The following is a 12,620-nucleotide window of genomic DNA, read 5'->3' as shown; positions in this document are numbered from 1 at the left end:
TTTTACCATTGTGGTTTGATGGCTGTGATCGTTTTTGTTGCTGTTTTGTTAACTCCACAAGAGGAACAAGTTCTTGTGTAGGAAACCAAAAAAAGACAATGAACTACTGAGTTGAAACCGACTGGATTGTAATCTGATATATTTTTTACCTCTTGCTACTCAAGTATAGCACGATGGCCATCGGTATTAGCAAGGTTGAGTTGGTCAAGTCTGATCTGTATCCCCAAAAACCATGCCCGCTATGCTTAACACGACTATTAAAGAAAGAATATGACGAAAAGAGATGTGAAGCGAAGCTACTTCCGCTCCCAGAGCGACATATCACCAAACCAACGCACGGCTTCCATCAATCAGTGCCCGTTCATCGACCTGCTAGACGGGCTCGTCCTCCCAGTCTCGGCGTCCCCGATCATCTTGTCCATAAACGCGATGTAATCGAACTGCGGCTGCCCCCGGTCGGACTGCATGTCGGGCCCGCTATGGCCCGGCATGATCTCGACCAGCTTCTCGATCACCTCGTCCGGCACCAGCGAGTGGCGCAGGTCCATCTCGGTGACGTAGGGCTTCCCGTCGGCGACCTCCCTGAAGCTTTGGAATACCTGCTCGGCCGTGTTCTGGTCCTCAGTCACGTCGACCATGAAACGGATGAACTGCTCGAAGGTGACGCGGTCGAGCCCGCCCGACGTGTCGAGGAAATAGTCGTGCATCTCGTCCTCGGAGAATATCAGTCCCAGCGAGGCGAGCGCGGCGCTGAATTCGAGTTCCGAGAGGCAGTTTGTGTCGTCGCGGTCGAAGTGGCGGAAGACGGACTCGAACTCTTCAAGCTGGATCGGGGTCAGGTTGGTCATGTTGCGGGCGACCATCTGGTTCTCGAGAAAGGCGAGCTTCTTAGAAACGGAGGATTTGACGAGGGAGAGCTCGTAGCAGAGCTCGTCGTAAGTGTAGGTGGTGAAGTCGTTCTCTTCGATGTTGGCTTCTTGGCACTTAGCATCGACCGCCGCGATGGTCTTGAGGAAGGCGTCGAGTGGAGGGAGGTTTTCCGAGAGCTTCCGCACGTGGTGTAGTTGGTCTTCTACGTCGCCTTCTAAGCCAGAGATGGCGAGTTGGATGGTGTTAAGTGCCAAGGCAAAGTCGTTGGCCTTGTCGGCGAAAGACTTCCTTAGGGCGTTTTTGATGCTGGGCCATATTAGTGAGTTTTCCGCGACAAAGGGCTTGGAGATACATACTCTCTGATGGTCTCGTTAATCAGCTGCCCCCGGGCCATCTCCGCCTTGGTCAGGTTCGCCCATTCCTGATCCAACATCTCCAACCTCAGCTCTGCCGGTGGATCATATGGCCGCAGTCGGTATGTGCCTAGCTTAGTCTTGATGTTGCCCAACAAGGTCGCTAGCTCGCTCTTCTCTGCTACCCACTCCCGCTTCAACCCCCTCTTGTAGGCCGCAAAATCAGCAGCTTGCGCTTTGGCGTCGGTATAAGTTCCTTCGAACTTCGCCAGCTGCCAACTCTCCATCTGCTCGCGTATGACCTGCAGTAACGCCCTCATCCGCCGCTCGTAGGCGCTCTGCATGTCCCAAGCGCCACGCATATTGTTCACAAACTTCTCGACGCGGCGGCCGGCGTTCTCAACCTTCTCCATCTGAGAGAAGGCGTGGAACCAGTATGCGATGTAGGTCATCAGACTGCGCTCATCGGGCTTCGCCACATCACACACGTCCTCCACGTCGAGCAGCTTGGGGATACCGATCTCCTTATGCGCAATATCGAACGCCATCTGCATGTTTCCTCTGTGGTCTGACTTATCGAGTGCATCGTAGTCGATAAGGTCCGGTCGGTGAATGTCGAGTAACGCGCAGAATGCGAGCCCGTCGTTCCAACTAGCGCTGAAGTCGCGCACATCCACCTCGTCGTAGCAGGCGGTCTTGCGCTGACACCATAGCAGCAAGCCTTCCTTTGCCGTCATGCCCTCCTCATTGATGTCGTTGATGGTAAAGCGTAGAATAAGAGTCCATATCAAACCCAGGATAATTTTGCGGTTTCCGTCTACCACGTCCTCGGCACCGATATTCGTCATTTGGATCCCGCGTGACTTGATAAAGTCAAGGGCTCTATTTGCATTCTCGAAGCGCTGCACGCGCAGCTTGGGTTTGGCGGCATATCGGCCGAGCGACTCGCTAGAGAGACATTCGAGGAGATGGATGAGCATAACCTAGGCAGGGGAAATAAACGAGCATCAGCAAAAACAGCTCCTCGTCATCAGCCAGTAGCTGGGGAAAACATACTCCATCAGACAAGTCCTGCACCAAGTCCTTGACCTCGAGGCCACGAGCTTCCACCTTAGTGTTCAACCATTTCGTAAATGTTTTTTGCTGGACCGTGATCCAGCGTTGCTGCTCGGCGAAGGCCATTTTGTTGACAAGCGCCGACTGAGCGGGGATTTCTATCCAGATTTGTACTTTAGTTTCGGAGGGAGCCTGGCAAAGCTGCTGTCTCCATCTGCTTTTGTAAGAGTTTTTGAGGCGATAGTTTCGGAGGGTTGCTGTTGTTGCTATTGTCACGTCTTGTGACCTCCGAGATCTCGGTGATCTCTCCCTCTTCGCTTGCATCTTGGAGGCGACCCTGGTTGGCGGCTGGACCCAGCCCCGCCAATAATGCACTGTGTCAATAGCCACGTCGGCACCTGCAGCCGAGAGGGACCGATCAATACCCAGGGGAGCCAGGTTTTAGTTTAATTGGACGGCAGCTCGTTGGGCTTGTTTTCCTGGACTCGATAATCTTCGAATAAGACAGGAGCTGCAAGGCGACAACAAAGGTGATTGATTGATTGATTGGGTTTCCGAAAATGTCAGGAACATGACTAATTTGTGGGCAAGTGATGCCCAAACCCAAGGGATCTTTATTTTATAGCTGCCACCACAACCAGTTTCGCCTACTCTTTTCGTCTCGAGTTTCAGCAGCTCCAGCCTGTAGATCAACCAGGCTTCACGGGCGACACATTCTCATGCCGTCTTCCTTCGGCTGTGGATTTCCCCAGCCATTCCAGTCTTGCATTCCTCGCCGATGGTTTGACCAATTAGCCTATACACCCGCTGGTGTCTACTTCCCTGTGTATACCTCCCTAATTTCTTACCGTTTCCGCAATGGAATTCGACAGAGATCTCGGGTCAGTCTTGGAAATTTGAACTGCCAGGTGAAAATGTCAGGTGGTTCTGTGACACTTCTGCTCGCCGTGTACTTTAGACCACAAGCCACCACCCTACCCTATTCATTGATAATGGGGTCCGTGATTCCCATTCACCCCGTGGCAATATTACTCGTGGTTGTCCACTCGGTGATGGTGGTTAGCAAACCAAAAGCAACACATTTTGTAAACCAGGCTCTGATCTGCCTTAATTGTAATTTCCTCTGCCTCCATCGATAGCCTATGTGGTCAACGTCATGATGCCTTCCTTTGTCAGACAGTTCCCCTATGGGTTAATGACCTTACAAACGTCCTTTTCTCAAGATTTGTTGGGTGACACTACCTGCACCTACTCTTGTAACCCCAAACCACCAAACATTTCCCCAAAGTTGCAGAACAGAAACAAGGCAAAACCAAGTGCAGCTCAGCATAATAGTTAGATGTGCAGGGAGGTTCTACCTCGAGGGATACTTGGTGGTTAACCAAGCATCCTGCATTCGAGTGCAAACAGGGACTGCGCTAGCCAGGCGTGCCAGGTCCACACCAGGGCGCGGGCGGCTGGTGCAAGCTTCCGGACCGCCAAACTGGCCGGAGGCATTGGCCAATAAGAAAGCACCATCTCTCCAAGTTTGGATCTCCCATATCGGGCGGTGAAAATCATGCCCCGCTGGTTCCGCATACCCCGCGATTCTGCCGGCCTGCCCACCTCCCAGGCTCCACACCTCTCAATGAGCAACGACTTTTTTCCTGCAACCTCTGGTTCACACCACTCAAGGCTTCCGAAACTCCTGCAGCTTGTCGCCTCACAACCCCGTCTGGCATTGCTCGAACTTGAGATATCAAAGGTAATGTGGCTCGGCTTTTCCTATTACCTTATACTCTTTTCCAGCCAATCAAACTGTCTTTGCAGCGCGATTATTTGCTTCCAGGTTGTTTCTTTTCTTATTTCATCTCAAGCTGCAACTTCGAAGTTTCCCTTTCCCTGCCACTGACCCCAAACAAACTCCCGATTTACCTCCCGATTTACCTCCCGCACGTTTTTTACTTTCTCTCACCATTGAAATTCCCACTTCCTTTTCTACATTCCACCCACTCTTCCTCTTCTTCCTCCCCTCTCACCTTTTCAATTCTGACCACCGACTTGTTCCTCCAGACTACCACCGACAAAACAATCGCCATCACAGTCGGTTGATACTGGACAACATTATCATCGCTTAAAAGTGATCTACGGGCTTCTTTGAGACATCCTCCCGCTCAAGACAACATGTCTCAACGCCCGAGCACACACGTGCCCGCCGTGCGTGCTGAGACCGAGAAGAGTCTCGGTATCACTCAGCGCTCGGCCGCAATCAACTTTGCCTGGACTGGCGATATCCGCAAGCGGTAAGTTTATTTTGTATTTATTCCCATTCTACAATTGAGGATACGACTGCGACCTGAACTTCAGAGGCCAGATCGGTTCTGTTGATTGGGTTCCAGCCACGCCTGTCGGATCTGGTCCTGTGTTTTGAACCTGCAGCTAACACTCGATTAGTTACACCGACTTTCTCGTCAATGAGATTCGGAAGGACGGCACTGTCCTCCATCTCCGTGATTTCATAGAGAATGATACTCCTCCTCCGGTGTGTACTGTTTTCAATGCCAATGTCAATCAAATTACTCTAACATCCGTTCCAGGCCATTGTTGACAACAACAAGGCCCCTGCTGCCAACCCCAATAAGCCAGACAACAAGTCGGACAACAAAGACAACAAGCCGAAAGTCCACCCTGTTTCCGATGACGACCGAAAGGCTTTGGCCGAATTGATCGGCGAAGCTACCGCCCAGAAGCTGGTTGAGCTTGATGAGTGCATCCAAGCCAAGAAGCCGCTGTCTCCCCAAGATCGCTCTATCGCGTTTGACGCAGTCACCGATAGGGCCAAGCGGGGCACTATCCATCAGGTTTGTCTCAGTCCTGTTCCCTCATGAAACTCGAGTTGCTGACCATGGACAGGAAATCCGCCGCGTCTTCCGTTCTCGCTATGAAACAGTTGCTGATGCGGCGGGCGTCATCACTGCGACCGCATCCAAGTGGGCTCTTAATACCCGGGCTCCTAGCCAGAACTGGAACTCTCGGCGTGACAACAACAATCGTCGTGATCAAGCCCGGGAGTTCGCCAAGGTTGGCGGCGAGTACCTTCACCTCACTCTCTACAAGGAAAACAAGGATACCATGGACGCAGTCAACACCATCGCTCGCCTCCTCAAGATCAAGGCTTCCAACTTTGGCTTTGCTGGTACCAAGGACCGCCGTGCCGGCACGGTCCAACGCATCAGCGTTTATCGCCAAAAGGCATCCAACCTCATCTGGTTGAACACTCGCATTCCCAACGTAAAGGTTGGAGATTTCACCTATTCCAATGAACCGCTGCAACTCGGTCAGCATGGAGGCAATGAGTTCGTTATCACACTCAAGAGCTGCCAGCCTCTTGGTGGTGATAACTGCTCTCTCCCTCATCGCATGAAGATGATCCAGCAGGCTGTGGAGTGTGGTCTCGCCCACCTCAAGCATAACGGTTACATCAACTACTACGGCCTGCAGCGCTTCGGGACCTACACCATCGGCACCCATATGCTCGGAATGAAGATCCTGAAGGGCGATTATGAGGGCTTCATTGACGACATTTTGCATGTCGATGAGGACGTGCTCAAGGACGTTCTGGGCGGCAATTCTCCCACTCATGGATCTGCGAAGGAGCAGCAAAATAGCCGGGACGACCAAAACCGTGCCCGTGGCATTACCGCATGGAAGGCGACCAAGAAGGCCGAGAAGGCCCTCGAGTTTCTCCCCAAGCGCTTTAGCTCCGAGACTGCCATCATTCGTCATCTGGGTAGGAACCCGAAGGACTTTACTGGAGCCGTTCTGAGCATTACCCGTGGCATGCGCATGATGTACGTCCACGCTTACCAGTCGTATGTCTGGAATTTTGTCGCCACTCGCCGATGGTCCAAGTATGGTGCCAAGGTCATTGAGGGCGACCTCGTCTTGGTCACCGGCAGCCGTCGCCGTGACCGCGCCGACGATGACGAGTTCAACCCGTACGACGACAACGATGATGACAACATCTACGCCCAAGCCCATGCCTTGACGCCCTCCGATGTCGCCAGCGGAAAGTACACCATTTTCGACGTCGTCCTACCCACCCCTGGTTACGATGTCTCATACCCTCGCAACGAAATCGGGGAGTACTATGTCGAGTTCATGGGCAAGCCAGAGAATGGTTCCCTGAGCCCCTTTGAGATGCGCCGCAAACAACGCGAGTTCAGCCTGAGCGGCAACTACCGCCCCCTCATCGGCCGTCTGATTGGCAACCCACAGTACGCCGTTCGGGCGTATCACGATGATACTGAGCAGATGTACCCCACCGATTTCGACTATGCTCTTCACAAGAAGCAATTGGAGAAGCTAGCCAAAGCTGCGGCTACCTCGACGAGGACCAAGCCCACGACCAAGCCCACAACCAAGCCCGCGACCAAGCCCGTGGCCCAGCCCGCTACCAAACCTGTTGCAGACCCCCTTGTCGACAACTGGACTCATTTCGCTCAGAATCCGGATGCCTACGACAACGCCATGGCTGCCGCACGCCGCCGCAAGGCCGATCAAGAGCCCCCTTCGGATGGAGTTGCCGTTACCAACGAGACCTGGGTCCAGACTGGGGTCGACGGCAGTGCCAAGCGTGTTAAGGTCGCGCGGCATCACCATCAGATCGAGAACCAGACGCAGGGCGACGTGCCTCGTAGCAACGCTTCTCCCAAGGTTCCGTCCCTCCAACTCGACGAGCCCAACGAGGATGGAACTCATACGCCTTTTCCAGTCGGCAACGGCGCGCCCTTGACCGACAACACACAGGATGCCTCTCCCCGTCGGATTCTCACAGACGGCCCGTTCCCCATGGTTTCTGTGCCCAAGGGCGCTATCCCGACAACCGGAATTCGCGGGATCTCGGACACTTACTATGCGGAAACCGGCAAAATCCCCTACTTTGGCCCCCTTCCGGAGGGTATCAAGATGGACGGCCTTCCCAATGTCCTTACCAACGCCACCGAGAACCAGGCAAATGGTGCCACTCCCAATGCTCCGACCACGGAAGCCGGGTCCATGACATCCGATGCGATGGACTGGTACGGCACGAACCTTCCCAAGGTCCCGACTGCCGCTACAAACGCCAACGGTAGCGAGGCCAATGGGGATGGTATGGCTCTCGTCAAGGTTGAAGAAGCCCCCACTCACACCGAACTCATTAACAACATCGCGGTCCCTAAACTCCGCACCGCATCGGACAACCCGCTTTCGGCGATGGCCGCCGACATCGATGAGAGCAGCATTGACCCCGAAGCGAGCCGGATTGCTGTGATTCTGAAATTTCAGCTGAAGGCTAGCAATTATGCGACCATCGTGCTCCGTGAGCTCATGGGCACGACCGTGGAGGAGCTCGCCCTCTAATCGCACCATGGCTGACGGCGTTGAAGTGTATCACCCAACGCCATCATGATAGCAGGACCAATTCTAGGTGTCCTCGCTGTCGTCTCGGTACAGCATACCATTGACAGATCTGCGCTGATTCTACTACTGCATGCATGGCCTTTTGTTGGCCTATCTTGGTCTGGTTGAGCATATCGCAGCTCACGTTTGGTCGATCTAGTTGTATCGCCAACGTTTCCGGCCTCTACTTCTCATCATGAGCATATTGTTCTGCATTTCTGGCGTTGCGGCCTCATTTTCCTGATTTCATTTTCGCGGAATCGCCTGAAGATTTGTCCTGGCCAGAGAGATGACTGTCGCTTTCACACCATTTTGGAAGCTTACCGACTTGTCAACCCCCTCCACGGATTCTACCACGGCATGGGTCTTGTGTGCGTGTGTGTGTCCCACAGATGGCGACTTGCGCCTGCTCATTTACAGAGCTAAGTCTGCGAAACACTCATGTCTGCTACACGACCCTGTCTCGGGCAACTACGTCTTTCTTTTCGTTTTCTTTTCGACTTTGTGCTATCGACCTATTCGGCTCACACATATTGGGCTGCAAAAATGGGGATTAAGCTGTTCTATTCTGCTTTGCAATTCTCGCCTTGCGAGTAGGCTGCTATTTGGTTGGCGGCCTGCGTTTTTGCAAGCAAGGGAGAAAGGTGGCATTTGCGTGACATGACATGGCATGGCGATGGGAAGGTCTGGTAATCAAAACATGGTCATCCTGGGGTTTTTCTTTCGGCGTTGGCATTTGGCAGGCACGGCGAATTGCTACTGGGAAGGAATTAACATGACCTGACGAACCATTGAGATACCCCTTTTGCAGGACGGTAGATGGGTTATGTACGATAACAGTGATGCTTGCCGCTGGGCAGAAATAAAATTGGTGATTTGATTGTATCTTGAAAGGGCCGTCGTGTGTGCTTCATTGTCCATTATCTCAAACTCGGGTGAACTCTCATTATGAGATTGGCTATGGGAGCAGCAAGCTGCGATCTGGGTGGAGGAGTGAAGGTAATCCGGCTGAGCGACTGCAAGGTTGGCTTACTCGCCGAGGTGACGTCTCGACGATACACGAACAAGCAAGTAGCACACCAAGGTTACACACCGAGCCTTGCATTACCCGGTACTTCTGAAGCCCACGCTTGCTAGTTACCAGTAGATTAGGCCCTGCCTCACTAGATAGATGTAACGTGAAAAGTAAAAACAGCTAGATTGCAAACCGAATAACCCAACCTGATCCAAGAAAAGGTATTATGCCATAATAACCAAACGAGAACCAACAGAAGGTCAAGATCAGTTCGGCTACCCCCATCCATCCATCGCGGACCAAGGTCCGAACCGAACAAAACCAAGAACAGAACACACTTGACGTCCCTCCCCGCCCAGCCAACCAGCCCCATCCCCATCCGTTCACTCCGCTCATAAACCATGACCGATCTACACTAGAAGACAGACCCCTCACTGAGCAAGGTACCCCACACCGGCCCAACCCAAAACGCATGCGTATCCTTGGCGTACAAATTGTATATAGCCCCGTTGGTATCCAAGCGACCACAGGTTTCCCCCTTTCCAACTGTTCCAAATAGAGTGTGACTGGGCTCATTTGTGGTCAGATATTGTTGGTGTTGATAAATCCCGATATGTATCTCACGACGACCGTGATGGTAAAGACGATGTCGAGGTGGTTGGTATTGTTGTCGGGGCTGAGGAGTGATAGATGAGGTTGGTGTGAGAGACAACCAAGCCCAGTTGCCGTTTGTTAATGGTCCTCGTTTGTTGTTGGCTCCGCTCCGATGGTCGCTTGAGTAGAGGGTGGAGGCTGGAGTTGATGTGGAGAAAAGGTAAGGATCCGATGGATCCGTCTCATCTGGAGGTCGTGTCGCTCGTGTTGTCGTTTGTTCTTCTTTCGGCATTTCTCCATCATTCGTTAGGTAGACCCACGGGATGGTCGTCAGCTCAGCGATGGAACACCGCCCCATTCATGGGACCCGTGGTTGTTGCTGCTGTTGTTTTTGTTGTCATGCTGGTATGCTGTTGACCCATGCTGTGCCCGGGCCCCATCCCCAGGGCACTCCGCTTTGCCTTGTGCAGCCTCGTCGTTCGGGTCGTGCCCGAGTTGAGCCTGGGCATGCCCAGGTCTCTATGCCTTTTGTTGGTCCTTGTCATCCCAGCCCCATACTTGAGCCAGGTAACGGCGCATGTTGACGCGCTTAGTAGTCATTTCTATCATCCAGGGGTGCTCCAGCATACGCCATGGACTCGCGCGGCGTGCCGGTTCCTTTTCAAGGCTAGTGTAACACAGTTAGTTCATGTAAGCGGTAGAAGGTAGATGAAGAGAGCGTACCAGCACTCGATGAAATACTTGAAGCTGCCACTCCAGTAAATGTTGGCTTCGGGCTCGTCCTTTAGCTTGGGGGTAGGGTGCTTGACGATGTAAGTCAGGAGATCGAGGGGAGTGGCGCGGGGCTGCATCTCGGTGCCGTCGGCCGGGAAGGGGAAGCGATGCTGTGCAACCTCGAGCAAGGTAATGCCGGTCGACCAGACGTCGGAGGTGATGGTGTACGATTGCCCTGTGATGCGCTCCGGGGCCATGTAGTAACTGGTGCCGATAAATGTGCTAGCGTCGCCCTTGGTGCCGAACTCGCCAGACACGCCAAAGTCGCAGAGCTTCACGTCGCCGTTGCGGCAGAGCAGAATGTTGCTTGGCTTGATGTCGCGATGGATGATCTTTTTGGAGTGCAGGTAGGTCAAACCGTGGAGCACGCCCTCGGCGACCTTTCCTAGAACTTTCTCGCCCGTACGCCCGCCGAGCTTCTTGACCTCCTTGTAGATGCTATCGAGTGACCCGCCTTCGCAAAACTCCATGGCGATGGAGATAGTGGAGCTCGCCGGGTCTACGAAGGCTCCGTAATAGCGACAGATATGTTGCGAGGCGCACCCCTTATTGAACCCTAGCTCACGGATGATTTGCCTCTTGGCATCGGGGTCAGGGTTTGTGGTAATAATCTATGTGATTGTTAGGATGTGTTGGGTCAGTAGAAAGAGGGGGTCGCCATCGTACCTTGAGAGCAAAGACGGTGTCACCGCCCCTCAGTTTGCATTTTGTCACGGCACCTCCGGCACCCTCGCCCAGGTTTCCAAGCTCGATGATCCGCTTCTCCATACTCACAATCCGCCAGCCCTCGTCGTCTAGGTCATCTACGTCTGCTGCCCGGGCCTTCTCCAGGGTGAGCTCGTCGAAACTCTCCAGCCCATGCAGACTGCCCTCCCGGTCCATATCCATGCTCTCGCTGGCGTTGGAATATAGCGACCCGACAGCGGATACGGGGTCGCCTGTCTGCCTCCCTATCCCATATTGGCTCGCGAAGGAGAGGGCGCTGAACTGGGAACCGGCGCTTGTGGGGTTGCTCGCACGGCCGTCGAGAGGCCCAAAGCTCCCGCTCCTACTGTGAGCGGCGCTGCTTTCGCTGCCCCCGCTCGCACTTTGAAGGCTGAGGCTGAGTTGGGGTTTAAGGGGTTTTTGTTCTTGTGGCACGACGCTGCTGCCCATGGGGGTCGCGAGGTGCAATGTAGGCGGGGCCGGCCGTGGGGGAGGGGCCCCTGGGTTTCCGAGGGCTTTGGCGTTGGGAGACGGAGGGATGGCAAGCCCGAGGCGCGGGGCACGGCCGCCGGGGCGAGAGCCCGGGATGGCGGGGCGGAGGAGTGGTGGTGCCGCCGACATTGTAGGAACTTGAGAGGGAGTGTGGTGTTGTTGTGGGATTCCGAGGGGGGGATATGAGGGCTTCATTGTGTTCGTTAGCGGCAAGTCCAAGTTGACTTCTCGAGACCAGATTTTAGATGTATTGCTCGCCCCCACTCGGACGGACGTCTCTTGTCAAGAAATACACTTTTTCTTGGGCGGTGATGGCGGGGAGCTTCGAGGGAAAAAGAACTAGCTGATAGAGGATGCGAGTTGTTTCGGGGACATAGGCACCCGATATCAGAGTAAAAGAAAACGGCGACCTGACGAGTGGATAGAAGGACTGGTGGAGGAGAAAAAGGCTCGTACCATGGCTGCAGCGCCGTCGCTGCTCTGATTCTGGGAGCCGGGCATTATTGGGCACGGGCGGTGGGTGGGCTGCGGGCCTTCGTTGTCGACTGGAGACTGGCGACCGGTGACTGGTAGTGTTTTGCAGACAAACAGGGCGAGATGCAGAGGCTAGTTATCCCGACCAAGACCGGCTAGGGTAATAGGGCCGAAGAGATCGGTCGAGCGACAAAAGCTGACAAGCCCGCGATGGGCTGTCGAATGGATGCAAGGAAGCACCAAAGTCAAGGCAAGTGGAGTGATGGGCGCAACACGACAGCAACGCAGTGCACAAACAGACGCAGGCAACGCTGGATCGAGCAGCTGGAGAAATGCTGCACTTCGGGCTCTGGGCTCGTTCTGGGTCTCGTCTCGGCTGGCTGCGGCGGTGGTGTATGTGGATTGGATCAGCGGCTCCTTTCCATCTGACTGTGGGAAGTCGGGGAAGTCGGCTTGGAAGAATGGGACGCAAATGACGCAGATTCGTCTGTTGTCCAGTAGCGATGCGGCGTGGTGTTTGGGCAGCTCGGGGGTGACTGGCCGCGCTCTTGAAGGAGTCGATTATTCGCCTCTTGAACTCGGATGAGTTGTCTGCCGTTGGGAGCGTTAGGTCGGTAGTGGTCGGGTGCGGGAGACGGTGCTTTGAATCAAGCAACAATGGATCGATGGAACAGCCCCTCGATGGGCTAGGCGCCCTGATACCCTGCCCAGGGGCTCCCTGGCTCCACAGTTCAGTGATTGCTCAAGGCCGGCCAATGCCGCGGTCGGATGGGTTCAGGGGTCCTTGGCCCTGGAAAGGCGGGGTGTCGAGTGACAAACTGGGGACCTGACGGAGTGGAGTGGTGGTCTGGTTCGTCGACTGGAAG

The 12,620-nt window shown here is 54.3% G+C and overlaps 4 protein-coding genes across 4 annotated transcripts; 1 reads left to right on the top strand and 3 right to left on the bottom strand.

Annotated features, from left to right (window-relative positions):
* Nucleotides 1–106: 106 nt before the first annotated feature.
* On the bottom strand, nucleotides 107–2,590 carry F5144DRAFT_576732 (calponin homology domain-containing protein). The gene is made up of 3 exons (XM_066789156.1): nucleotides 2,280–2,590; nucleotides 1,227–2,206; nucleotides 107–1,176 (listed from the first exon to the last, which is right to left on the bottom strand). Exons 1-3 carry the CDS (start codon nucleotides 2,403–2,405, stop codon nucleotides 351–353), a joined length of 1,932 nt encoding a protein of 643 aa, XP_066641124.1. The 5' UTR covers nucleotides 2,406–2,590; the 3' UTR covers nucleotides 107–350.
* Nucleotides 2,591–4,306: 1,716 nt separating this feature from the next.
* On the top strand, nucleotides 4,307–7,825 carry F5144DRAFT_282532 (pseudouridine synthase). Its single transcript, XM_066783724.1, has 4 exons — nucleotides 4,307–4,561; nucleotides 4,713–4,800; nucleotides 4,856–5,119; nucleotides 5,172–7,825. Exons 1-4 carry the CDS (start codon nucleotides 4,443–4,445, stop codon nucleotides 7,659–7,661), a joined length of 2,961 nt encoding a protein of 986 aa, XP_066641123.1. The 5' UTR covers nucleotides 4,307–4,442; the 3' UTR covers nucleotides 7,662–7,825.
* A 750-nt stretch (nucleotides 7,826–8,575) lies between these two features.
* Nucleotides 8,576–9,092, bottom strand: F5144DRAFT_576724 (uncharacterized protein). The gene has a single exon (XM_066789155.1). The coding sequence runs from the start codon at nucleotides 9,086–9,088 to the stop codon at nucleotides 8,864–8,866; it is 225 nt and encodes a 74-aa protein (XP_066641122.1). The 5' UTR covers nucleotides 9,089–9,092; the 3' UTR covers nucleotides 8,576–8,863.
* A 575-nt stretch (nucleotides 9,093–9,667) lies between these two features.
* On the bottom strand, nucleotides 9,668–11,759 carry F5144DRAFT_576682 (kinase-like domain-containing protein). The gene is made up of 3 exons (XM_066789154.1): nucleotides 10,750–11,759; nucleotides 10,033–10,694; nucleotides 9,668–9,976 (listed from the first exon to the last, which is right to left on the bottom strand). Exons 1-3 carry the CDS (start codon nucleotides 11,473–11,475, stop codon nucleotides 9,829–9,831), a joined length of 1,536 nt encoding a protein of 511 aa, XP_066641121.1. The 5' UTR covers nucleotides 11,476–11,759; the 3' UTR covers nucleotides 9,668–9,828.
* Between the last annotated feature and the right edge of the window lie 861 nt (nucleotides 11,760–12,620).

Source organism: Chaetomium tenue (genome assembly GCF_020726465.1).
Source record: "Chaetomium tenue strain MPI-SDFR-AT-0079 chromosome Unknown F5144scaffold_5, whole genome shotgun sequence".
Taxonomy (NCBI): Eukaryota; Fungi; Ascomycota; class Sordariomycetes; order Sordariales; family Chaetomiaceae; genus Chaetomium; species Chaetomium tenue.
This window is presented reverse-complemented; position numbering and strand designations above follow the sequence as displayed.

Excerpts from the sequence above, each read along its gene's own strand:
- F5144DRAFT_282532 (XM_066783724.1), top strand. The coding sequence starts at position 4,443 with ATGTCTCAACGCCCGAGCACACACGTGCCCGCCGTGCGTGCTGAGACC. Across the intron at positions 4,562-4,712 it reads ACTGGCGATATCCGCAAGCG|TTACACCGACTTTCTCGTCA; the intron begins GTAAGTTTATTT and ends ACACTCGATTAG. Across the intron at positions 5,120-5,171 it reads AGCGGGGCACTATCCATCAG|GAAATCCGCCGCGTCTTCCG; the intron begins GTTTGTCTCAGT and ends GACCATGGACAG.
- F5144DRAFT_576732 (XM_066789156.1), bottom strand. The coding sequence starts at position 2,405 with ATGGCCTTCGCCGAGCAGCAACGCTGGATCACGGTCCAGCAAAAAACA. Across the intron at positions 2,207-2,279 it reads TGCAGGACTTGTCTGATGGA|GTTATGCTCATCCATCTCCT; the intron begins GTATGTTTTCCC and ends TCCCCTGCCTAG. Across the intron at positions 1,177-1,226 it reads ATTAACGAGACCATCAGAGA|CATCAAAAACGCCCTAAGGA; the intron begins GTATGTATCTCC and ends AATATGGCCCAG.
- F5144DRAFT_576724 (XM_066789155.1), bottom strand. The coding sequence starts at position 9,088 with ATGGGGCTGGTTGGCTGGGCGGGGAGGGACGTCAAGTGTGTTCTGTTC.
- F5144DRAFT_576682 (XM_066789154.1), bottom strand. The coding sequence starts at position 11,475 with ATGAAGCCCTCATATCCCCCCCTCGGAATCCCACAACAACACCACACT. Across the intron at positions 10,695-10,749 it reads ACACCGTCTTTGCTCTCAAG|ATTATTACCACAAACCCTGA; the intron begins GTACGATGGCGA and ends ACAATCACATAG. Across the intron at positions 9,977-10,032 it reads AAGTATTTCATCGAGTGCTG|CCTTGAAAAGGAACCGGCAC; the intron begins GTACGCTCTCTT and ends GTGTTACACTAG.